The sequence below is a fragment of the Rasamsonia emersonii genome (genome assembly GCF_000968595.1).
Source record: "Rasamsonia emersonii CBS 393.64 chromosome Unknown ctg1118621762051, whole genome shotgun sequence".
Taxonomy (NCBI): domain Eukaryota; kingdom Fungi; phylum Ascomycota; class Eurotiomycetes; order Eurotiales; family Trichocomaceae; genus Rasamsonia; species Rasamsonia emersonii.
In genome coordinates this window covers 67134-88738 of record NW_013562644.1, presented here as the reverse complement: position 1 = coordinate 88738, position 21605 = coordinate 67134, and the positions used below count along the sequence as shown (strand labels likewise).

Genomic DNA, 21605 nt, shown 5'->3' with positions numbered 1-21605 from the left:
CGCTCACCTGAAAGCTCAAGCTAGCAGTAAAAAAAAATCGTTGAACTGCAAACCAAGCTTGTTCACTAGATTCTTTTCGAAACCTCGAAGGTCCTTTCTATTTATTTTTGTCCGCAAACAACGACAATGGCCCACAAATCAAAGGTACGTACGAAATGACACCTCAAGTTGGTGCGGCAATTGACTGAGACTTATCAGAAACGGAAGATCTCCCAGCACCAGACTGGCAGAAACGATGAGCATGTCGACACGTCCAAACCCTCTGCGATCTTCACTCCAAAGGGACCCAGATTACACACGTTGAGCGTTGCTCTACCAGGGAGTATCATCGAAAAGTACGGAGGGCTTGTTAGGATTCAATGCCATCGTGATCACTTACATTGACTAACACGCTCGCGACGCGTTGCAGTGCTAAATCCCATGACCAAAAAACCTTTCTTGCAGGGACAATTGCTCGTGCTCTCGCCGTATTTTCCGTCGACGAGGTCGTCATCTTTGACGACGATAATCCTCCCCGACCCGGTCGCATCTTCGATGATCTTACCACGGACGAATACACCGCGACAAAAGACCCGTCTCACTTCCTCGCACACCTCCTCTCCTACCTAGAGACGCCGCCACATCTGCGGAAGCATCTATTCCCCATGCACCCTAATCTGCGAACGGCAGGGACGCTGCCAAGTCTCGATATGCCCCACCATCCCCGAGCGGACGAGTGGTGCGACTATCGGGAGGGAGTTGTGGTGTCTGGAGATGGCGAGGTACGTGTGCTACATATTATGACAATCGGAAAGAAGCAAGAGTTAACTGGAATATGAAGAAACCTACGCTTGTTGATACCGGTCTTCCGAAAAAGATCCAATTGAACGACTACGACATCCCTTCTAAAACGAGGGTGACCATCAAATTCGGGTCTCGAGATAGCTACGAAAAGGATGCAGAACCGGTGGATCCCGCCGAACCGCGTGAGCAGGCTGGCTACTACTGGGGCTACAGCGTGCGACGGTGCGGGTCGCTCTCCGCAGTGTTCACCGAGTGCCCGTTCGACGGGGGGTATGACCTGTCATTCGGCACCTCGGAGCGTGGCGCACCCATCTCACAAGTCCTGGCAGAGCCCAGCTCGATCCCAAAGTATCGACACCTTCTCGTGGTGTTTGGTGGAGTCGCCGGCATCGAGGCGGCCATTACGGCGGATCCGGGGCTGTTGGAAAAAGGTCTCACACCGGCGACCGCAGGGGAACTCTTCGACTACTGGGTCAATGTGCTGCCGGATCAGGGCAGCAGGACGATCCGCACTGAGGAAGCGGTCTGGCTGGGGCTGATGGGATTGAGAGGGTTGGTGGAGAGAAACGGCTGATGAATCGAAACTACAGATTGGGAAAGAGAAAAGCAAAAAGCGAAGCCTCAAACTGTCAGCATCTGGACCAGTGTCTCAGATGAGTGGACAAGCATACGGAGTACATCCTGATCTGTGGTTTTCGCGTAGCGAAGCACCCGCTCGGCTGCAGGAACACAGGAGTAAGTTAGCAGCAGACGCCACCACCTGCACGAGATCACGCGAGTCGAATCTGCGACGCACCAAGGCGTGTTTCTTGCATCTGCGCGTGCTGGACTCGACTCGACTTGGGCCTCATATGTATGTATGTGCATAACGCTCGAGCTGGGATGCGTATGTCTACGAGCTTTTCGAGTGCGCACGATGATCGCGATGGTGATAATGATGCAAGCTGCATCAGCCTGTCCTATCAATGCCGAATTCAAAGACACGCGAATCACTGTGATTGATTGAAGGGGTAGATTGGAGGAGACAGCTAGGTACCTATTTTGCTCTGAACTCTGTATCCAACCCTGGCATCATCACATCACATGCCATGAGAATCCTGTACTTATCTAGGTTAGATACTTGGGTATATTATTCTCATTATTACTACTACTATGAAAGGACATGCCCATGAAAATCGTCATATATTTGCTGTGCATTTCCTTAGAGAAATCTTCAGTCAAGCCTTTCGTTCCATTCCTTCCATCCCTTCCATTCCATATCATGCATGCATGCAGGTAATTAATTAACTACATCAGTCCTGCAATGATCTACCTGGAACAGGACGGTCCTACATGCCTCGTGACATAAGAGAACGGGCACATGGGACACGGGACACAGAATACGGCATGGGGCGACGACTAATTTACTGATCTGAGATCTAGTCGCATCCCACTTTGATCCATGTGGGAAAGTTGTATGTAGATGCTAATTTCCTTTTATTATTTCTTAAAGGTTAAGACTTCCAGTAGAAAGTGAATGATTATAGTTTTCTTCTCCTTTATGGTGATAGTGGTAGTGGGATTTTCGTTCCAACGTGCTAAATGCTATTATACCAAGGTGGTATCATTGTATCATTGTATCACTCTATCACTCTAGGTAGTATACACTTAGAAATTCTTCATGAATAGACATGACCACTTTTGAGTATTCCTCTTAAGTAAAAGAAAACGCCAGCCCCGTCCATATATGCATGCATCCATAGATGGTATGGTATAATATGATATGATAACGGTATGGCGATAGATGAACGCCATGCCGTGTACAGTGGGTATCTACCTGGGCACATAGATCACTTTTCTGACCAGAAGAGCGTCATAGTCTGCCAGTCAGCTCTCGTCACTCATGTCTCCGGACTCGCTCGTCTCGGCATCGCCATCCGCCTCCCGGGTTCGCGCTTTCCGTAACAGGGCATCCCCGTTTTGCCCCTTCCTCTCCGCGTCGAACCAGGCCTGTCGCCGCTCGAGATCACGCGCTTCCTTCTTGGCACGTGCCACGGCTTTCTCCCGAAGCGACCGCGCGTGTTTCAGCTGCAGCTCGCTCGTGTAGTCCTGCAGACTGGCCAGGTCCGATCGGAGTTGGACCAGCTCGTCCGTCGTGGCACGGCGGGCCTTCTCGTTTGTCGATAATTGCTTCTTGAGGCTCGCGATTTCGGCTTCCAGGGACTGGATCACAGATGCCGAGGAATCGACAGAGTCTCCGTTAGGGGTGGCCGACGATGGAATGGTGCCTTTGGTAGTTACGCCATGGTCCAACGCGGCTAGCTCTGCAAGGCCTTCCTCAATCAGAGCTGGGGGGAAGAAAGGATGGGTCATTGCTTCGGAGAACAGATCAGGTTTGGAAGACCGGTCTTCCGTGCTGGAGGAGACCAACGGTTGAGATGATGACGAAGGGGTCAATTGAACGTTGAAGGTATAATTCGGAGGGACAATTCCGGTGCTTTGGGAGGAATCCGACATTGTTTGGTCATATCGGGGTTTGATAACATTGTGGATCGTATATTGAGAGTCGTTCGACGATGACCGTTGAGGAAATCCACTGGGCGGTAGCATTTGCAAATTCGTGACTGGGTGTGTAATATCCGCGACAGTCGAAGCATACTTCGCCCGCGCGATATCCCACGACAGGATCGACCCGTTTTGGTGTCCGGACAGCAGTATCGTGCCGTCATATGACAGCGTCAGACTCATCGCCGCACCAAATTCCGACGACGGGGCCGTCCATTGGTGTTCAGCATCGATCTGAGATGGAGTCGACTGCAGACGAGCATCATATAGGGGATGCTGAACGGACGGATTCTCATAAAAGTCCACCCTCTGCACGTTTCCGGACTCATACCCAACATAGAAAGCCCTATCTGCCGGGTCGACCGTGATGGACACAGCGGTCGAGGGCAACAGGAACGTCCTCAAGACATCTCCCGTATGGTAATCCCAGACCACAGCCGTGTTGTCTCTGGCGGCGGAGATGGCAATATTGCTCCGGCTGCTGCTGTGGCCAACTGCTAGTGCTGTAATGGCTGTTCGATGGTTCGAGAACGAGCGGAGGGGTGAATTCGGCGGTTTCTGATCCCGTCCGGTGGATGCCGGTTTCGCAAAGGCTAGCAGCCGGGGCAGAGACCACACATGGACATTGGCATCGGGCGATCCAGAGAGGATGAAATTCGACGTGGGATCGACCACGAGAGACGTCACAGGTTGGAGATGGGCGGGTACGGTCGACACTTGGCGTCCGGTGCAAGTCTGCGCAATTCAGTCAGTCCGACAATCCAGACTCTAATTGCGCATTGGTAGACATACCTCCCACAGGATCAATCGGCCTCCCTCCGTCCCCAGCACCAGGACCTCGCTATTTGGTCCTCCTGCTACCGCCGCACTGCGGATCCGCTCTGGGAAAGGGACGGTTGCCTCCTGATTACCCCTGGCTCTGCTGTAAACATGAACGACGGCTTTGTCGGCCTGAGCGGCGAACACATGGGTTGGCGTCACAGCCAGGCCATTCGGAGCGGTGGAGCTCTTCTTGAAGGTGGCTCGCAGTGCGGAGGCGGGCTGCAGCTCATGGATACAGATACCCACATCCTTCAGGGTGGAGGAGGCCGGAGTCTTTGACGACGCCAACACTGAGGCGACAAAGCTCTCTGAGAGCATGGCCGCCAGGAAAGGGGGAAATGGGGCCTGGAAAAAAAAAGTGCTGTACAGTGTCCAGTGTCCCAGTTATCTTCTACATCGGAACTTTTTTTTTCTGCTGCGGGTATGTAGATAAAAGTGATAGATCGGGCTGTTTGCATGGTTTGCGCCGCGCGAATGGATAGATCGAACGCCAAAGCAAGATCGGAGAGCCACCGCTCCTCTCCGCAGTCAACACGTCGCCTACTCACTTGCATCCCCGGGACGGCGTCGACCCGATCGGAACTCTATTTAACGTCTTCTAGGGCCTTTCGTCCGATCTTCTTCTGCTGGATTCAGGAGTGAGGTTAAATTAAATTTCCGTCAATGAGCTGTGACGCGGGACTGTGGCCTGCCGTAACAGCACTTACAGCATTAAGTAAGCAAAGGCCCCTGATCATCAGCTCCATTGATCGACGCCGATCATGTAGTGACATATGCCATCCAACGCTCAAAGAACTAAGCTGAGCCGAGGATTCTTCCTACTGGCGTTTCTGCGGTGTTAGCGATGGCTAATTCCAGTGACCAAAGCTTGCTATAACGCCAGTTCTCTCTCCATCGAATACGAATGTATATCAAGCCGTCCGGTGCAGCCACCAGGATTCAGAAAGCCAGACGAAGGCGCTCAATCCGCTGAGACGAACACTTCTTTTTCGTCCTGGCATGTTTTTACGTTGCTGGCGAGCCGCGGCTTGCGCCGGTGCCACAGTCAAATATGATGCTGCTGCTGGCTGCCGCGGCCGGACGCAAGGGATGTCTCTAGTGATTCTGACTCCCCTTTCAGGTTCTTCACACATGACACAATTCATACCCAACATGCCCCTTCCTTCGTCATGATGCGCGGTCCTTCCAGTGGGAATTCAGTTTGCAACTCGGGTCCCTCTCCCGGCCTGGCCCTGGCCAATGGCCAGCCTCGTCGCCACGGCTCACCTCCTCCAAGTATGCAAGGACACTCGTAGCCGATCTCTCCTGCGGCTTGCTCGTTGTCGAGAGAGCATGGCATCCCACCTGGGAGGATCTGCCTCCGAACGGGCCGTTTTACAGATCTGCCGTCAAGGGGGAGGCGCCCGGCTTGGTTCTTGCTTCACTCCGTATAAGGGCCTTGGACCTCCCTCCCTTCCTGAAGCCGTCAGCCGTCTTTCTGCCTTCCCAGTCGATCGATACGACGCTGTGCCGTTCGTTTGACTTGGTGCAGTTCCATTCAAGATGCCCTCCGTCGAGGTTGACGTCCCCATGGGCGACTCATTTCCTGCGTGTCACTCTGGCCACTTCAACCAGAGTCAGCCGTGCCTTCAGGACAATGGCCCGCCATTCTCCCCATCTTCAGTGTACTCCCGCGCTTCACGAACAAGTCGATCTTATGGATCGCTGTCGTTCCTTCCGTCCACCTCCTACCGTTCAGAGTCTGCAGAGCAGCCCTTTGCCACATCTCGGAGAGCCACGGAACGGGCTCCCATTTACATTTCTCCCTTTCGATCCGTCCGGCAGATGAGAGAGCCTTTTCAGCTTAAGCTACCGAGCTCCCCTTCGTGTGAAAATAGCTACAGTTCTGCTTCGTCCAAGGACCAGCCGCGAACGCTACAGTCGCCCATTGGGCTGCGACCGCTGCGTTCGTGTCGTTCTGACCAGCACTTGGTAGCCGGCGCTCTTGAGACTTTTGGGCTCATGCCTAGCCCAAGTCTGTCAGAATCTCGTATACAATCAAAGCCCGATTCCTCCCCACCGAAACGAGAGGTCGAGGGTGATGATCAGCAGAGCGCCATGACTAAGTGTTCTTGTACGCCTTCGGACCGACTGTGTGAGCTCTGTGTCGTCTCCAGCTATGAGGGACAGATGCCCGCCGGGTCAACAGAACAGAAAGAGACCGACATGACAACGGAACCATCAAATGTTGTTGATGAGGAATGTCGGGAGGTGGAGGAGAAGCCGGAGGAGCCTGGAGCTGAAGTTACGGAGAACATTCCACCTGAGGATCCCATACCAAATCCAACGTCGTCTCCCCTCACTCCATTCACTGAGGCGAAATCCACTCCTGGCTCGTCAGGGAATAGCAAGAAGAGAACAAGAACAGGCACCGTTTCCAGTGAAGCCAGCTGGGTTCCTGGAGATCTTTCCCACTGCGAGTCGTGGCTCCAAGGGGTTCCTCTGGACACTCCGGAGCGCAAGGACGAGAAGGCCATAGAAGCCAACCGCCGGAAATGCCAAATTGTTCAACAGACCAGTCACAGTCGGAAGCCGAATCTCCGAATTGATACTGAAGCGGCCAATAATTCGGTGGTATGTTTCATCTTCTTTGTCTCGTGACCTCCTACTTATTGCGTACAGATGTTTGCAGTTGCTAGCAAGACAAAGCCAAAGCTTGTGGATATTTCGCGCCGTTCCTCTTTAGGGACAACATACTCAGTCCAGATTCACCCCCCGCCTTCTTGGAGAAGACCATCAACCCCTGAAAATTGCAGCAACAATGAAGTCTCCGCGTTTAGTCCTGATACCCCGCAGGAGATTCCTGACAGTGGTTATGCCACTCAACAGTCGAATCATTCTGAAGAAAATCATGACTTCCGCGAAGAAGACTACGTCGACTGTGCACTAGATATGCGAGACTCTTCAGAGCCGCCCTTCACCGCTGATATTTCCTTTCCCTCTGTTATGTTCGGTGAAAAGCCTTATGATTACAAGAGTCGTCCTTCTCCTTCCTTGCGAAAGCCAGCTTATTCCCCGGAGTTCGAGAAGAGACCCCAGATGCGAACCCCTCCACCCGCATCCCCCAAGACAGTCGACCAGGAGACGCTGGAAAAATGGTGGGATTACGAGTGGACGCTGGATCAGCTGGAGATGTCGGTCAAGGACTTTCCGAAATCTATGCTTCGGTTGACCTCTCCGGTCATCATCCTTCTCCGACAGAATCACGAGAAGACATTGATTCGTCAATTCCGGAAGGTTTTCCCTGGGGTGCCGGAGAACCTCCTGGACTACCTGTGCGCGGCTTTGATTGCGCGGAATTACCTGGTGTCGATGGCGTCGACTCATCATCATCGACGCAACAGCTCTCTAACTCAGCCACCCCAAACAACCAACTTGTCGCGTCTCGACAGCGTGCCGGAAAAGGCACGAGCAACCCTGGGCATTGCCTTGCCCAGTACATCTCGATTCCACATCGCGGAACGACTGATGGGCTCCCGGAGCCTGGAGCTCCGGAAGGGCCTGGACCGGATCGTGGACAAGTTGATCTTCACCATCTGTGGACGGTCGGACGAAACGCTGAAAGCTGCCATGGTGGTGTTGACCCAAGTCCTCGAGTCCAAGGCCCCAGCCTATTAAGAGCTTGATCCTGTATTATTGTTACCGCTTAGTATTTAGTTTGATTGTTTATTGTCACACGCACACACACAGTCTCTCGCTCACTCTCTCTTTTGATCACTTCCCAACTCTCGCTCTTATTGATGACGGCCACATACGGCCGCCACTTGAAACATTCCCTTTTCTTTCACTCTCTGATTCATCTGTTCATGTGTCGTTTATACCTCCCTGTTAGTCCCATTTTAATCTGTCAGTAGTATATGCCGCAGTATATGGAGTGTTTTTTTCCCCCTATTCTTTCTTCTGTTCTTTCTTCGCGCGTGGAAATTTTTTTCTGGCATTTCTTGGCTTTACATTCGTTTATTTCAGCAGATCATGTGTGATCCTTTTCAAAAATTTGAAAAGGTTCCGATCTCCGATCTTCATATATTCCTTCATATAACTCCTGTATTTACAAAAAAAAGTACAAAAGTGAGACTAGAGATAGTACCTTTCAGACGTGGCAATCATAGCGGAATTGAAGTTCAATAGCTGAATGCAGGATAAATTTCTTTACCACATGTGCGGAAAATGAGCGGGTAGAAAAAAAAAAACAAAAAAATTAAGGGATATCATATCATAGAGAAGAGGGAAAGAAAAAGGGATTCTTTCACTTCCAACCCCTCTCATAAGAAACTGTCCATGAGCAGTAAGCCAAGTCTTCTAGTTACGAGCGCTGCCATACCAGAGGCGGGTCAACGGCCTCGTCAGCGCGGCCACGATGTCTGCAATGAATCCGTACCACCCCCTGGCGGCGCCGAAGGCATTGAGGAGGTTCACCAAGCGGTAGGTGAAGAGGTCGACCTGCTCAAAGTCATGGGCGTGGATCTCCCAGATGGCCCGGTCCTGGACCACGCCGTCCTTCCCCTCTTGTGTCGCAGCATGTTTCGCCGGATCGACTATCTCGAATAGATCCTCCAGCCGAGGGAGTCTGTCTGCTCCTGCAAGGGCAGTGAGTCCGTCCTGGTCAACGGGCACGCGGACCTTGACCTTGGGCCCGACCACGACGGCGCGCCCGATGATGTCGGGCCGGGACACAAAGTAGGTGGCGGCCTGCACGACGTCTTCAGGGACGCCCATAGCACCACCGGCAAGGGCGACGCGCGCCCCGACGTTGAGGATCGGCGTGTCGATGAAATACGGACAGAGCATATTCACCCGGATCCCCTTCGTGATGGGCACCGAGGCGCGTAGGCACCGGAACAAACCCAGCACGCCGTGCTTGGAGATAGAGTAGGGCGCCTGGGTGATGAGCGGGCACAGACTCGCGACTGAGCCCACCAGGATGAGATGCCTGTCTCGTTCGCCTGGAGGAGACGTGGACGAGCAGGGCTTCGAGCCCGGGTTGCGTTCCAGGTAGAAGAGCGCCAGATGAGTCGTGTAGAGCACGCCCGTGAGATTGACATCGAGGGTCCTGAACCGCGGTGGCGGAGGATTCGGGTCGTTCTCGTAGTCGATCTTTGGGTTCTCGAATACGTACGAGTCCTCAGGGTCGTTGATACCGGCATTGGCGACGACCGTGTCGATGCCGTGGTGTGGACTCAGTCGCACAGCCTCGCGGAAGAAGTCGACCTGGGACTTCCACGACGTCACGTCGAGGTGGATAAAGTGGTGGTTGGGGTTGTTAGTTCCCCGGCGCACCTGCGCGACGAGCTCTTCGCCGGCTGAGACGTTGATGTCGCCGATGATGACATTGGCTCCGTGAGATGCCCACTGCTTGAAGAAACCTGCGCCGAATCCGGATGCGCCGCCGGTGATGACTATCGTTTTACCTCTGATGAAGGCCGGATCGATTTCCAGTGGGGAGGACAAGTCGAGAGGAGGCGATTGCCTCGTCAATGGGGCGATATTATATTGAGGGATGTCACTGGGCATGCTGATCTTTGGTCTTTCTCCTCACTCACGTCTCTTCCTGAATGGACTGAGAAGACAGTATCGAGTCCTTAGGTTGTCCACTCTGCCAAATTTGAACAGTCGATCTCACGCAGAAGAAGACATCCACGGATATACGTGTTATCAGGCACTGAATGTTCTGTCACTGCTCTTTTGTCAACGTTAGTAAATTCTGATCCAGTTTCACATGATCAAAACACACGTGCAACAAATTATTAACTGATGATGATGAGGACAACGAGGTCTTTTGGAGAGGGCGAAAAGCAAAGACGGAACTGGTAAATGCCAGGAAATTAAAAGGAGAAACTCATTTCCAATTTCGGTAACTCCCGGCGATAAGTATAAATCAGGCTTTACCGATTGGGCAATAATAGTAATGGAAAAGAGAAAGACAGAAACTAACAAGAACAATCAACCATGAACCTCGGCATATTTGACATACGTACCTTTGAAAGAAGAATCCCAGTGATGGATTGCTGGATCTGCCCTCGTGGAGGGATTGAATGGCGGTGCTTTAATCAAACCGGGGTTCCCTTACCCGCCTTATATTATAAATTGAGGATTCTAACTTTGACGCAGAACCCTATAATCGACCAGTGAGCGGGAACTCATGGACAAAAAAAAGAGTCCTAAGATGTGCTGCTAAACTGCCTAGGTAAAGTTACCTTGGTACATAGACATACCTGAAGTCTTAGAGCAAGAAATCCGCTGATTTGCTCCACTCAGATACCTCGCTGGTCTGTAGAGCACGTGAAGCAGGCGTTGATTCGGCCTCGATCGGCCCACTCCATCTCTGAACGACTTTCTCCGCTCCAAAGGCAGAGCCTCGTGTCTCCAGCGATCTGATCAGGAGAATCGTTTGGTTGTCATTGGTTGCTTGTGAATTGCGTTGGGCTCATCTCGGCTGTCCTCGGACGACAATCGAGCACGCCTAACCTCCGGATCAACTCCGGCCCGAGAGCTAACCACTCACCGGCCTCGTTTGCAGCGTCCGAGATCTCAATCCATCGATCCTGCAGCAGAGTCAGGCGCTGGCTGGCTGGCTATTGATCGCGATGGCAGCGTCAACAAACAGGCTGCGATGCCTCTACGCATCGCAGGCTCTGAAAACTCCTCAGCCATCATGGATGATGCTGACTCGTCACTACGCTACGGCTTCCCCAGACCCCTCCGCAACCTCTTCTCCGACCTCCGACTCTTCGCCGTCCAAGACTCCCGCACGAAGACGGACGACGACCTTCCGAGACAAGCTGAATGCAGGCCCCTCCTTTGCCGACTTTCTCAACAGCAGCCGTGACAATGCGCCCCTCGACCCTTCGGAGGCATACGCTCTCAAGACCGTCATGGTCGGACCCGCCGGTCGCAAGAAAGAGATGACTCGGTTGCCGCCATGGCTGAAGACGCCCATTCCCGACTCAGAGAACTACAAGCGCATCAAGAAGGATCTACGGGGTCTGAACCTGCACACCGTCTGCGAGGAGGCCCGGTGTCCCAATATCTCCGATTGCTGGGGCGGAAGCTCCAAGTCGGCGGCGACAGCGACCATCATGTTGATGGGCGACACCTGCACCCGTGGATGTCGTTTTTGCAGTGTGAAGACTTCGCGGAACCCGGGCCCGCTGGACCCTCACGAGCCGGAGAATACTGCAGAGGCCCTGTCCCGATGGGGTCTGGGTTATGTCGTCCTGACCAGTGTCGATCGTGATGATCTACCCGATGGAGGTGCGAGACACTTTGCGGAAACTGTCATCAAGATCAAGCAGAAGTCTCCCAGCACCCTAGTTGAGTGCCTGACGGGTGACTTCGGTGGCGATCTGGATATGGTTTCGCTTGTCGCCCGCTCTGGCTTGGATGTCTACGCCCACAATGTCGAGACCGTGGAGGCTCTGACACCGCAAGTTCGGGACCATCGGGCCAGCTTCCAACAGTCCCTCCGCGTTCTGGAGGCTGCCAAGCGTGCAAAGCCATCGCTCATCACCAAGACCTCGATGATGTTGGGATTGGGAGAGACGGAAGCCCAGATCTGGGACGCCCTCCGTCAAATCCGGGCCTCCGATGTGGACGTAGTGACGTTCGGACAGTACATGCGTCCAACGAAGCGGCACATGCCGGTCCACGAGTACGTCACGCCGGATAAGTTCGAGCTCTGGCGTCAGCGGGCACTCGACATGGGCTTTTTGTACTGCGCATCGGGCCCCCTCGTGCGCAGCAGCTACAAGGCCGGCGAGGCCTTTATCGAGAATGTGCTGAAGAAGAGACGTGCCGGTACTGGAAAGGCAGAAGAAACGGTATCGGCGGAGAATGTTGTTGCCGATGAAGCTACGAGATGATTTATTTAATCTGGATATTTTATTTCTTTTTGTACCATACACATACATCCTCTTCTTGCACGCCAACAGGAGTGAACACCTGCTTTATTCTTTCCAATGTCGCATGGCATGTTGTACTGGGTTCGGGCGCTTCACGGGTCAGCCTTGGTTGGCTTGTTGGTTTTTGTTCTCCTCTTCTCCTCCTCCTTCATTCGAATTGTTTTTGACTACGAATCCACCTTCCAACAGGTGTTCAAACGGTCATTGTGCCGTCACCAGGCAGGTTGTTCCTGGCAATCGTCATGTCGCACCCAACTTTGGGGCTTTAACAGCCATCATCCATGACAATAAATAACAATTACCGTTATGTTAGGTAGATATAGAGTTCGATTGAGCTAATTTGGATGTTTTAATAGAGATATGACTCAGGTTCGGATAGTTGGATTTATAGGAGAGTCAACCTTTTCCCTTGCCCCCACCTTTTTTTTAAAAAAAATCATCAGGACTTTTGAGAGAATAATAAAGATACATAAGACTTGATTTAACATGTAGGTACCCAAGTGTAGGTAAATATATTATTTATTTCCAAAAACTACCTATCTACCGTACCAAGCGTGGGTGTCATTGATCCAAGATGTGCGACTCGTCACGGTTCGTTGAAAATAATATCATGTCATGGATCTCCTACCTGTGTTAAAAACTCCAGCTCCAGCTCCAGCTCCGGATTTGCTGCTGAAAAAAGAAGAAAGAAAGAAAGGAAACGCCATTTTGCTTGTTTCCTCCGTTCCCACATCGTTGACAGGTTGTTCAACTGCATTCCATCAGCTTGTTTGTTTTCTTTTCGCTTTCGTAAGTATAAACTTGGTAGGATTGTTGTTGCTGAGGTAAATATGATTCAGCCTACTTGTCGGGTTTTACAGAGTACCTCACCGCAATCAGAAATGGCCCAATGGCAGACGGATATACATGGACTATCTGCATGCCTGGTCGATGTCGATTGACACCCCTGTCTCGTCTTTGCGCCAAACTTCATTTCTCAGTTGCGACCAACTCCTTGATTTCTTCCTCACTCAGCCCCAGAAGGTATAGTATATCGGTCAAATTCTCCCCGTTCAGACGCGTTGGGGCCTCCAATTGCACCTTGGTCTTCCCCCGCCAGGCAACCCCAAGCCCGGCCTCGTGCAACATGAGCAGATCGTTGGCGCCGTCTCCGACAGCCAGAGTCTGCTTGATTGGGATCGAATTCTCCGCTGCGAGAGTGCGCAGCAGGGAGCGCTTCTGAGCGGCGTCGATGATGGGATAGGACGGCACCAGGTTCCCGGTCAGAGTCTGCGTCTCAGGGTCGATCTCGAGCTGCAAGTAATAAAATCAGTCCTGGCAAAAGGAAGTTTTTATGTGGGCTGAGATGCACGTACATGATTTGCAAATGCATAGTCTAGGCCGAGCTCGCCGGCTAGCCATTCGGCCAGAGGTTGGAACCCTCCACTCAGCACGGCCAGCTTGCACCCGAGCGCTTTCAATCCTCGGCATAGTTCTCGTGCTCCAGGGGAAATTGTGATAATAGACTTGAGTTTCTCGAAAACATCGGCGGGGACGCCTTTCAGAAGGCTGACTCGAGCCTTTAGCGACGCAGAGAAGTCCAGTTCGCCGTTCATCGCCCGAGCCGTGATGGCCTGTTTTGCAATCAGCTATACTCTAGGGCTTGCGGGGAGAAAAATACCTACCGCGACTTCCTTCTCGACACCCACAAACTTGGCGATTTCATCAATAACCTCGTTTTGTATCAATGTGCTGTCCATATCGAAGACTGCTAGGCGCTTATATCGCCGGAAGACACTCTCCTTCTGTAGCACCACCTCGACGTTCCACTCCCGCTCGAATCGCCAGATATTCTCATGTTTGCGGAGATCCTCAAAAGACAGGTACTCTGGATTGGGCAATGGAGAAACCGTCACTTCGACGACTCGCGGCTGCTCCTCCTGATCCAGACAGCGATGGGACGAATTTATCCGCTGATACGGGGTATGGAGACCCTCGAGGATTTGCAAAAAGCTCGTCAGGCACAATTGCGACACAAACGGTCCATATAGATGGTCTAATGGTTCTGGTTCCGGTGCCGGAGGTTCCCGTGGGAGCTTCTCGATATCTACCGTGGGCGCAGACCCGACGGGAACCGACGGTGAGGGCAGTCTGTCACCCGATCGAGAAGCGGCTGAAGAATCCGGATGCAGGTTTGGGTGAACGGGCTGGGCGGACTTGTAGAAAATAGTTGCGACGAGCTTGGGGGTGCCTGCGGGGAGGGGATTGGGAGATTTCGGGAAGATGCTGTGCACAATCCCACTTTCCGTCACTTTTGAGGGGTCCGGACTGATTGGGTTGATGTTGAACATGCGCGGCGAGGGAGAATCGCCGGTGGTTCGGCGAACATCACTGATATTCTGCGATATAGGAGTCGCGGGTTTGTACTGTTGGTGATCTTGAATGAACGATCCGCCGGTCAGAGAGCTGTGCCGCAGCACCGGTCTCTCTTGACGAGCGGAACCCTTCGATGCCTCCATTGTCCGTAGAGGACGGGGGATCAATTCGAAAAAAAAAAGCAGACTGCACCGGTCGCCCGGTGGCTTTGGATTCGGGGCCTTTCTTCTAAGGACGGCGGTTGGAACTGGCTGAGTTGCTAGTCCGCACCGTCGAGTATGATTCTCTCGTGGGCGGAGAGTCGCCAGTGTTGCGCAGCTTGCCCCACGTGACAGCGCGGGCTGTTGGCTGGAACCTCAAGGGCCACGCAGGCTAATCGTAGCCCTGCTGATAAGATCTCCATCTCCCCCGCCTCAGCCATTTCCTACTTGCAAGCTGTTGCATCCTTTCGTCCCATCTGGTCTCTCGTTGCCTTTGTTTAATGACTAACGGCAATTCCACAATCACAGCGATGGAGATGGGTTTTTTCACACTGGGATGGTATTCTGTCAACAGACGGTGACGTCATTTCAGTAGATGTAGGCAGGATGATTGCTGACATATCCTCAGGTTGCTGTTCGCTGCCATTATTAGACTGATGCCGAGTAAGGGCCGTGCTCATCAAGCAAGATCAGCGCTTTCCGCAGGATAAATCCACCTGGAGTTATCCACAGTTTTCTCGAACGCTGTCGATACGGTGGTTGGCCTCTGCTTTGTCAGCCTGCTTATCTAATCAGCCTCCGGCAAGGCACAGCGACCTAGTGTGCAAGAATGGCGTGATTTCCACATGGCATGAGCACATCGCTGATTTTTCATCACCGCCCCCCGAAACGGCAGGCGGTCAGGCCCTATGGCGCGCTTTTTTCCCAGATTCGGGCCACCGGGCTCTACAGGGACAGTGAAAACACAGAGATTGAGTCGCGATGATGTGCTCCAGGGCCTCAGCCGAGCCCTCTGCCGATTCCGGACTCTTCCATGGGGGGATTTGTAGGCAGTCTAGGGCCTACGTAGTGTACTTCCCCCGGATACTGTTGGCTGGTTTGGCTTTTTCCTGTCTTCATATTTCTCAGCCTCTGACCTCATCATACTTCCCAGAAGATAGACTGTTAATCCTCAAATAGACTTGAGGATATCAGTTCTTTTCCTGGCCCTGACTTGAATTGTACATACGTATCCAAAAGTGGCATTTTCTTCTTCTGTCTCCGCCGTATCCAAGATGCCTGCAAAGGTACCCTCGACCTACCCGTCTGACACGGAGACGGTGGATCTCAGAGACAACGAGACAGAGTCTGGCTATGCCAGTGGCTCCTCCAGTGAAGCAAGCCTGCCAGAGGTCATTTTCACGAAAACTCATCTGCAATTCCTCAACCGCCAGTTGCAATTCCTTGAGCCCAAAGGTCAGTCATGAACCCTGGATATCTCCCCCTCCCCCCAATCGGCGGGGGCGGGGCATCTGTCTGCGTGCTCGCAAAGAATGATCATGAACTGACGAACGAGCAGACATTCTGAGATGGTGCATCACCACGCTACCAAATCTCTATCAGACCACGGCCTTTGGCCTGAGCGGTCTTGTCATTACTGATATGCTCTCCAAGCTGGAGGTCCCCCGGCCGCAGGTGGTGGACTTGATCTTCCTCGACACCCTTCATCACTTCCCAGAGACGCTTGCCCTCGTTGATCGGGTGCGCAAGCGATATCCTCACATCAACATTCACATCTTCAAGCCTGCTGGCGTCGAGACAGCAGAGGAGTTTGCTAAGAAGTACGGCGAGCGTCTGTGGGAAACGGACGACCAGCGTTACGATTGGACTGCCAAGGTCGAACCGGCTCAGCGTGCCTACCGGGAACTGAATGTCAATGCGGTCCTGACGGGCCGCCGTCGCAGCCAGGGCGGTAAACGGGGTGAACTTGATATTATTGAGGTCGACGAAGCCGGTCTCATCAAGGTCAACCCCCTGGCTAACTGGACCTTCGACCAAGTGCGGCAGTACATCAAGGAAAACAACGTGCCTTACAATGAGCTGCTGGACCGCGGCTACAAGAGCGTTGGAGACTGGCACTCGACGCAGCCGGTGAGGGAGGACGAGGACGAGCGGGCTGGTCGTTGGAAGGGCCAGGCGAAGACGGAATGTGGCATCCACAACCCGCGATCCAGGTACGCTCAATACCTGATGGAAATGGAGCGGAAGCGTCAGGAAGAAGCTCTTTCGCAGGCGCTCCAATCCCAGTTGACCACTGGCCCTACTGAGGGAGTCCAGCAATGAGCTTGATACCCTGATTCCAGACATTGTTCCTTGATGCGACTGATGGCATGACTTTTTCTCACATCTGGGTTCGTTGAGCATTTGGGACGGCGTTATTATCGCGATGACATGTTTGGTTTTTCTTGTACATACATGTTTACGGAGTAGATGGATGACAAAAATATTCATTATATTTTAGACCTGAGAACCAAGTCTCTTATCTATCCAGTCCTACACATAGTCTCCCATACACATTCGGGGATTGCGAGAGTAATCAATCCTCAGGAAGGCTCTATGACTTAAATAGACTGAACCGGTAGATGCGATTAGCAATAGTCATCATGACATGACTGGTAGTCATATTCAGCCGCAATAATATTAATGCCTTAGAGATCAAGCGTCGGTGTCCGGGATGTTCGGTGGTCTGCGTTGAGTCGGTTGACTGATCTGCCGGCACTTGCAGGGCTCGTGCATTCCTTGGCAGGGCACCCGCTTCTGTCGGGCCAATCAGAGACGTGATTGCCAGCAATCACGCAACCTGTCACGGGAATGTCGTGATTTTTGACTCCGCGGAGATGGAGACGGCCGGAGCCGCGATCGGAGCGGAAGTGGGAAACGGCTCAAAATTAAAAATACATTGGGAAAATGGAAACGCGCTTAATTGGTAATCAGTGAGATCGTGATCTACAGAGTATCTATGGCAGATTGAGTACTGTACTCCGTATCTGAAGTTCTTGATATTTGCTGCTATCGCCTTTATCCGGGGCGACAGGGATGGTTCTTTCCCGCTATGTGGGTGGAATGTGCCGTCTCCTAGGAATGTTGATTAATATTAAATCTACCTAGGTATCGAAGGAGTTTCATGGCTCTGCATTATTACTGCTTATGGTATGCAACATCCGGGGATGATGTGGATGACGCTTCAGCTTCCACGTAAGTCCAATAAATGGACAGGCGGTCTGACGACTAATATCTGAAATTTTGTAGAGAGCACCTGTCCTTGTACAGCGTTAAAGACTACGTGTTAAGAGGATATTAAAGCTGATCTCATGTCTATCAGCTGAAGCCTAGGTGCTCGAGCCTGCGCGCCAAGACTGCATGCCAAGACAGCGTACGCAACACCGCATACGTACCCCGGAGATCAGTCAGGATGAATCAATCAATCGGTGTGTTAGATTGCTGGATAGCACTGTACCACTGGTTATGCTGAGTATCCGTTATTAATCGTATACGACTTTTGTACTGTACGGAGTGCCAACAGCTTTATCTATGTAACGCCTGCAAAGGTTGAAGAAGCTCATTCGATGTCGATCTACATTTTGGTGATAGCCGATGTAGCATTTGGATGCGGGGGAAGCACGATGAAACGCCTCAGTCTCAGGCATGGGCGACTGGTAGTGGCTATAGATCGACGATAGCCCATCGAAAACTATCTGTTTCTGACACGAGGCAGGATCACGAGGAGCAGGCATTACATCCGCTGCGTCGATCCCCTTGAGGGAGGCCCATTGATCTCTTATCGTGTCCTTTGAACGGTTACATCGCGATAACGAGTGCAGAAACTTAGATTCGAGTTCTTTTCACTACTGACGATACAGAGTGTGGAATTGAAGATCGTTGGGTAGAGACAATTCTACGATCACGATCGTAACTTCATTTTCTCCATACGGAGCACATGTCAATCAGATAAGTGCTGTACGGTATGAGAACAGGCCCGGATCGGCAGGGGTGCGTCTCCGATCCAGGGATTGGACTAGACTAGGAGGCGTGCGATACGATACGTGGATGGTCCGTATCGGAGGCGAAAAGAAAAAAAAAGCAAGTACGGCGTAGTATCCAGATCAGGCCGGCACCTCCACCGGCTCAGCCAGGATGTCGTCAGCCTGGTTTGGTAATCGATTACTTATTAAATTACTACTTCCTTTTTTTCTCCTTCTGCACGGCTTTTGCGGATGGTCCTTTTAATTCCTTTTCTTCTCCGCTAGGTTGCTCCTTATAAATTCAATTGCGCTGTCGGGGTCTTCTCCGCCCTCCATTCCCCGCCTGCTTACTTGTGTCGTTCACCGTCCAGTTGCTCCCTACATACCACTTAGAGGTTGTCTGGGGACACCTACGTGAGGGAAGAGAGAATCTGATAAAGGGTGTTTGTGTTTTCTTGAGAAAAAAAAAGTCGTTTCTTCCAGCAATGGCAAACCCACCCCACGGCGGTGTCCTGAAGGACCTTAACGCGCGCGATGCCCCGCGCCATGACCAGCTCGAGGCAGAGGCGGAGACGCTGCCTGCCATTGTCCTCACAGAGCGTCAGCTCTGTGATCTGGAGCTGATCATGAATGGAGGATTCAGTCCGCTGGAGGGTACGTTGTGACTTTTTCTGACTTTTGTGTCTTCTTCGCTCTTTTCCCTGCTTTCTGTTCTTCCGCATTCTGGGCTGCCTTTGCCCATTATAGGCCAATGGCCCTTGAGAAACAATTCTTTTGCAGCAACATGTCTACAAGTAATTTAATTCCCTCGATTGCTGATATGATTGTGGTAATTCAGGTTTCATGAACGAGAAAGATTACGATGGGTATGCTTCGCCCGATCCTTTCCTCCTCTCATACAAAATACTGCAGTTGCGCCTGTCAACTCACATGTTGACACGTTGCCTGCATATGCAACAAATCCAAAGACAACAGGGATATTCTGGAGTGGTTATGAGTGGGCACTGGACAACTAGGCTGATGCTCGTTCTTCCTGTTCCAGGGTCGTAACGAATCTCCGCCTGGCGGATGGCAATCTTTTCTCGATGCCAATTACATTGGATGTCTCTCAAGAGGTCATCAATGAGACGGGACTAAAGCCGGGATCTCGGGTTACCCTGCGCGATTTCCGAGATGATCGCAACCTGGCCATCCTGACTGTCGAGGATATCTACCGCCCCGACAAGTGAGTCTTTCCATTGCCATTTTTCGTGCTGCTTCCTGGCAGGACAATCCGGGTGAATTCTAGAAAATTGGAATCCCATTGGTTCTTGGCTGCACCTGGCATCTATCCTTTTCGTTTCAAGTGTTCTCCGACTGAGGCGAGTAAGAAGACCTAGCTAACGCGGTCGCAATTCTTTGTTTTGCACAGGGCGAGAGAGGCGAAGCTGGTCTTCGGCGGTGATGAGGAGCACCCTGCGATTAAATACCTGTACAACAAGGTACATGAGTTCTATGTCGGTGGAAAGGTGGAAGCTGTGAACAAGCCCAATCACTATGACTATGTTGATCTTCGCTGTAAGTATATCTTGTTCAGATGGAGAAAGGTCTCGATCAAAGCTCAGAATTCTAACAATAATTGTATAGACACTCCCGCAGAGCTGCGCACTCACTTCGACAAGCTCGGCTGGACCCGGGTTGTCGCCTTCCAGACTAGGTATGCGTTTCCTGTTACCATAATATGACCCAAGGATGGTCAAACTGACGGCCGTAGAAATCCTATGCACAGGGCTCACCGTGAATTGACGGTTCGCGCCGCCCGCGCCCGTCAGGCGAATGTCTTGATCCACCCCGTCGTCGGTCTCACTAAGCCCGGAGATATCGACCACTTCACTCGTGTGCGTGTGTACCAAGCCATCCTCCCCCGTTACCCCAATGGAATGGCTGTCCTGGGTCTGTTGCCTCTGGCCATGCGCATGGGTGGACCGCGTGAAGCCATCTGGCACGCCATCATCCGGAAGAATCACGGAGCTACACATTTCATCGTTGGACGCGACCATGCTGGTCCGGGCAAGAACTCCAAGGGAGTCGAGTTCTACGGCCCGTATGACGCCCAGCATGCGGTGGAGAAGTACAAGGACGAACTGGGAATCGAGGTCGTCGAGTTCCAGCAAGTGACCTATCTTCCCGACACCGACGAATACAAGCCCGTGGATGAGGTCCCCCCGGGCACGAAGACCCTTGACATCTCCGGAACCGAGCTGCGGAGACGTCTTCGCACCGGTGGTCACATCCCCGAGTGGTTCTCGTACCCCGAGGTCGTCAAGGTTCTGCGAGAGTCGAACCCGCCTCGCTATGCTCAGGGCTTCACCATCTTCCTCACGGGTTACATGAACTCTGGCAAGGATGCTATTGCACGCGCTCTGCAAGTGACGCTGAACCAGCAAGGCGGCCGTTCAGTTTCCCTCCTTCTGGGAGACACTGTCCGCCACGAGCTCTCGTCCGAGCTGGGCTTCAGCCGAGAGGACCGCCACACCAACATTCAGCGGATTGCCTTTGTCGCGGCTGAGCTCACCAAGGCCGGTGCGGCAGTCATCGCCTCTCCCATTGCCCCCTACGAGCACTCCCGCCAGGCTGCGCGCGAGACGGTCTCCCAGGTGGGCAGCTTCTTCCTTATCCACGTTGCTACGCCACTTGAGTACTGTGAACGCACCGACAAGCGGGGTATCTATGCCAAAGCCCGCCGGGGTGAGATCAAGGGATTCACCGGAGTTGACGACCCGTACGAGGTGCCCAAAAACGCCGATCTGGTCGTCGATGTGTCGAAGCAGAGTATTCGGAGCATTGTGCACGAGATCATTCTGCTGCTTGAGAGCCAGGGTTTCCTTGACCGTCAGTAAATAAAGTGCGGAAAGCAGCATGCCATCTGATTTATCAGACGTGTCAGCTGATTTATCACATAAATCTATAAAGAACAAAAAAAAACAAAGTCCGGTTCTTATTATGGACGTATGAGATACCAGGTTGGATTGCATAATGGGTGACAATATTGCTGGAAAATATGTACTTGTTCATCAAGAAATAGATAGACAGGGCGTTTTTCTATAGAAACTCTAAAGCTTGTTCGAGGTTCGTACAGTACAATTCTTCCGTCTTATTTTCAAACAATGCATATGTAACGTAGCTATCACTGGGTCACGCAT

General features: G+C 52.3%; 8 protein-coding genes across 8 annotated transcripts; 5 read left to right on the top strand and 3 right to left on the bottom strand.

The window, feature by feature from the left end:
* Positions 1–126: 126 nt before the first annotated feature.
* On the top strand, positions 127–1357 carry T310_9277 (uncharacterized protein; the record flags this gene model as incomplete). The annotated part of the gene is made up of 4 exons (XM_013468258.1): positions 127–144; positions 199–335; positions 410–761; positions 821–1357. 4 exons carry the CDS (start codon positions 127–129, stop codon positions 1355–1357), a joined length of 1044 nt encoding a protein of 347 aa, XP_013323712.1.
* A 1292-nt stretch (positions 1358–2649) lies between these two features.
* T310_9276 (Ribosomal assembly complex component Ipi3) lies at positions 2650–4861 on the bottom strand (the record flags this gene model as incomplete). The annotated part of the gene is made up of 4 exons (XM_013468257.1): positions 2650–4062; positions 4120–4510; positions 4698–4733; positions 4857–4861. 4 exons carry the CDS (start codon positions 4859–4861, stop codon positions 2650–2652), a joined length of 1845 nt encoding a protein of 614 aa, XP_013323711.1.
* An 830-nt stretch (positions 4862–5691) lies between these two features.
* On the top strand, positions 5692–7806 carry T310_9275 (uncharacterized protein; the record flags this gene model as incomplete). Its single annotated transcript, XM_013468256.1, has 2 exons — positions 5692–6762; positions 6811–7806. The coding sequence occupies 2 exons, from the start codon at positions 5692–5694 to the stop codon at positions 7804–7806; spliced, it is 2067 nt and encodes a 688-aa protein (XP_013323710.1).
* A 681-nt stretch (positions 7807–8487) lies between these two features.
* On the bottom strand, positions 8488–9699 carry T310_9274 (uncharacterized protein; the record flags this gene model as incomplete). Its single annotated transcript, XM_013468255.1, has 1 exon — positions 8488–9699. One exon carries the CDS (start codon positions 9697–9699, stop codon positions 8488–8490), a length of 1212 nt encoding a protein of 403 aa, XP_013323709.1.
* A 1073-nt stretch (positions 9700–10772) lies between these two features.
* T310_9273 (Lipoyl synthase) lies at positions 10773–12047 on the top strand (the record flags this gene model as incomplete). The annotated part of the gene is made up of 1 exon (XM_013468254.1): positions 10773–12047. The coding sequence occupies one exon, from the start codon at positions 10773–10775 to the stop codon at positions 12045–12047; it is 1275 nt and encodes a 424-aa protein (XP_013323708.1).
* A 1008-nt stretch (positions 12048–13055) lies between these two features.
* On the bottom strand, positions 13056–14584 carry T310_9272 (Phosphoserine phosphatase; the record flags this gene model as incomplete). Its single annotated transcript, XM_013468253.1, has 3 exons — positions 13056–13379; positions 13442–13699; positions 13751–14584. The coding sequence occupies 3 exons, from the start codon at positions 14582–14584 to the stop codon at positions 13056–13058; spliced, it is 1416 nt and encodes a 471-aa protein (XP_013323707.1).
* A 1112-nt stretch (positions 14585–15696) lies between these two features.
* Positions 15697–16744, top strand: T310_9271 (Phosphoadenylyl-sulfate reductase (thioredoxin); the record flags this gene model as incomplete). Its single annotated transcript, XM_013468252.1, has 2 exons — positions 15697–15877; positions 15981–16744. The coding sequence occupies 2 exons, from the start codon at positions 15697–15699 to the stop codon at positions 16742–16744; spliced, it is 945 nt and encodes a 314-aa protein (XP_013323706.1).
* Positions 16745–18908: 2164 nt separating this feature from the next.
* T310_9270 (Sulfate adenylyltransferase) lies at positions 18909–21302 on the top strand (the record flags this gene model as incomplete). The annotated part of the gene is made up of 6 exons (XM_013468251.1): positions 18909–19077; positions 19262–19289; positions 19466–19648; positions 19835–19980; positions 20050–20119; positions 20177–21302. 6 exons carry the CDS (start codon positions 18909–18911, stop codon positions 21300–21302), a joined length of 1722 nt encoding a protein of 573 aa, XP_013323705.1.
* Between the last annotated feature and the right edge of the window lie 303 nt (positions 21303–21605).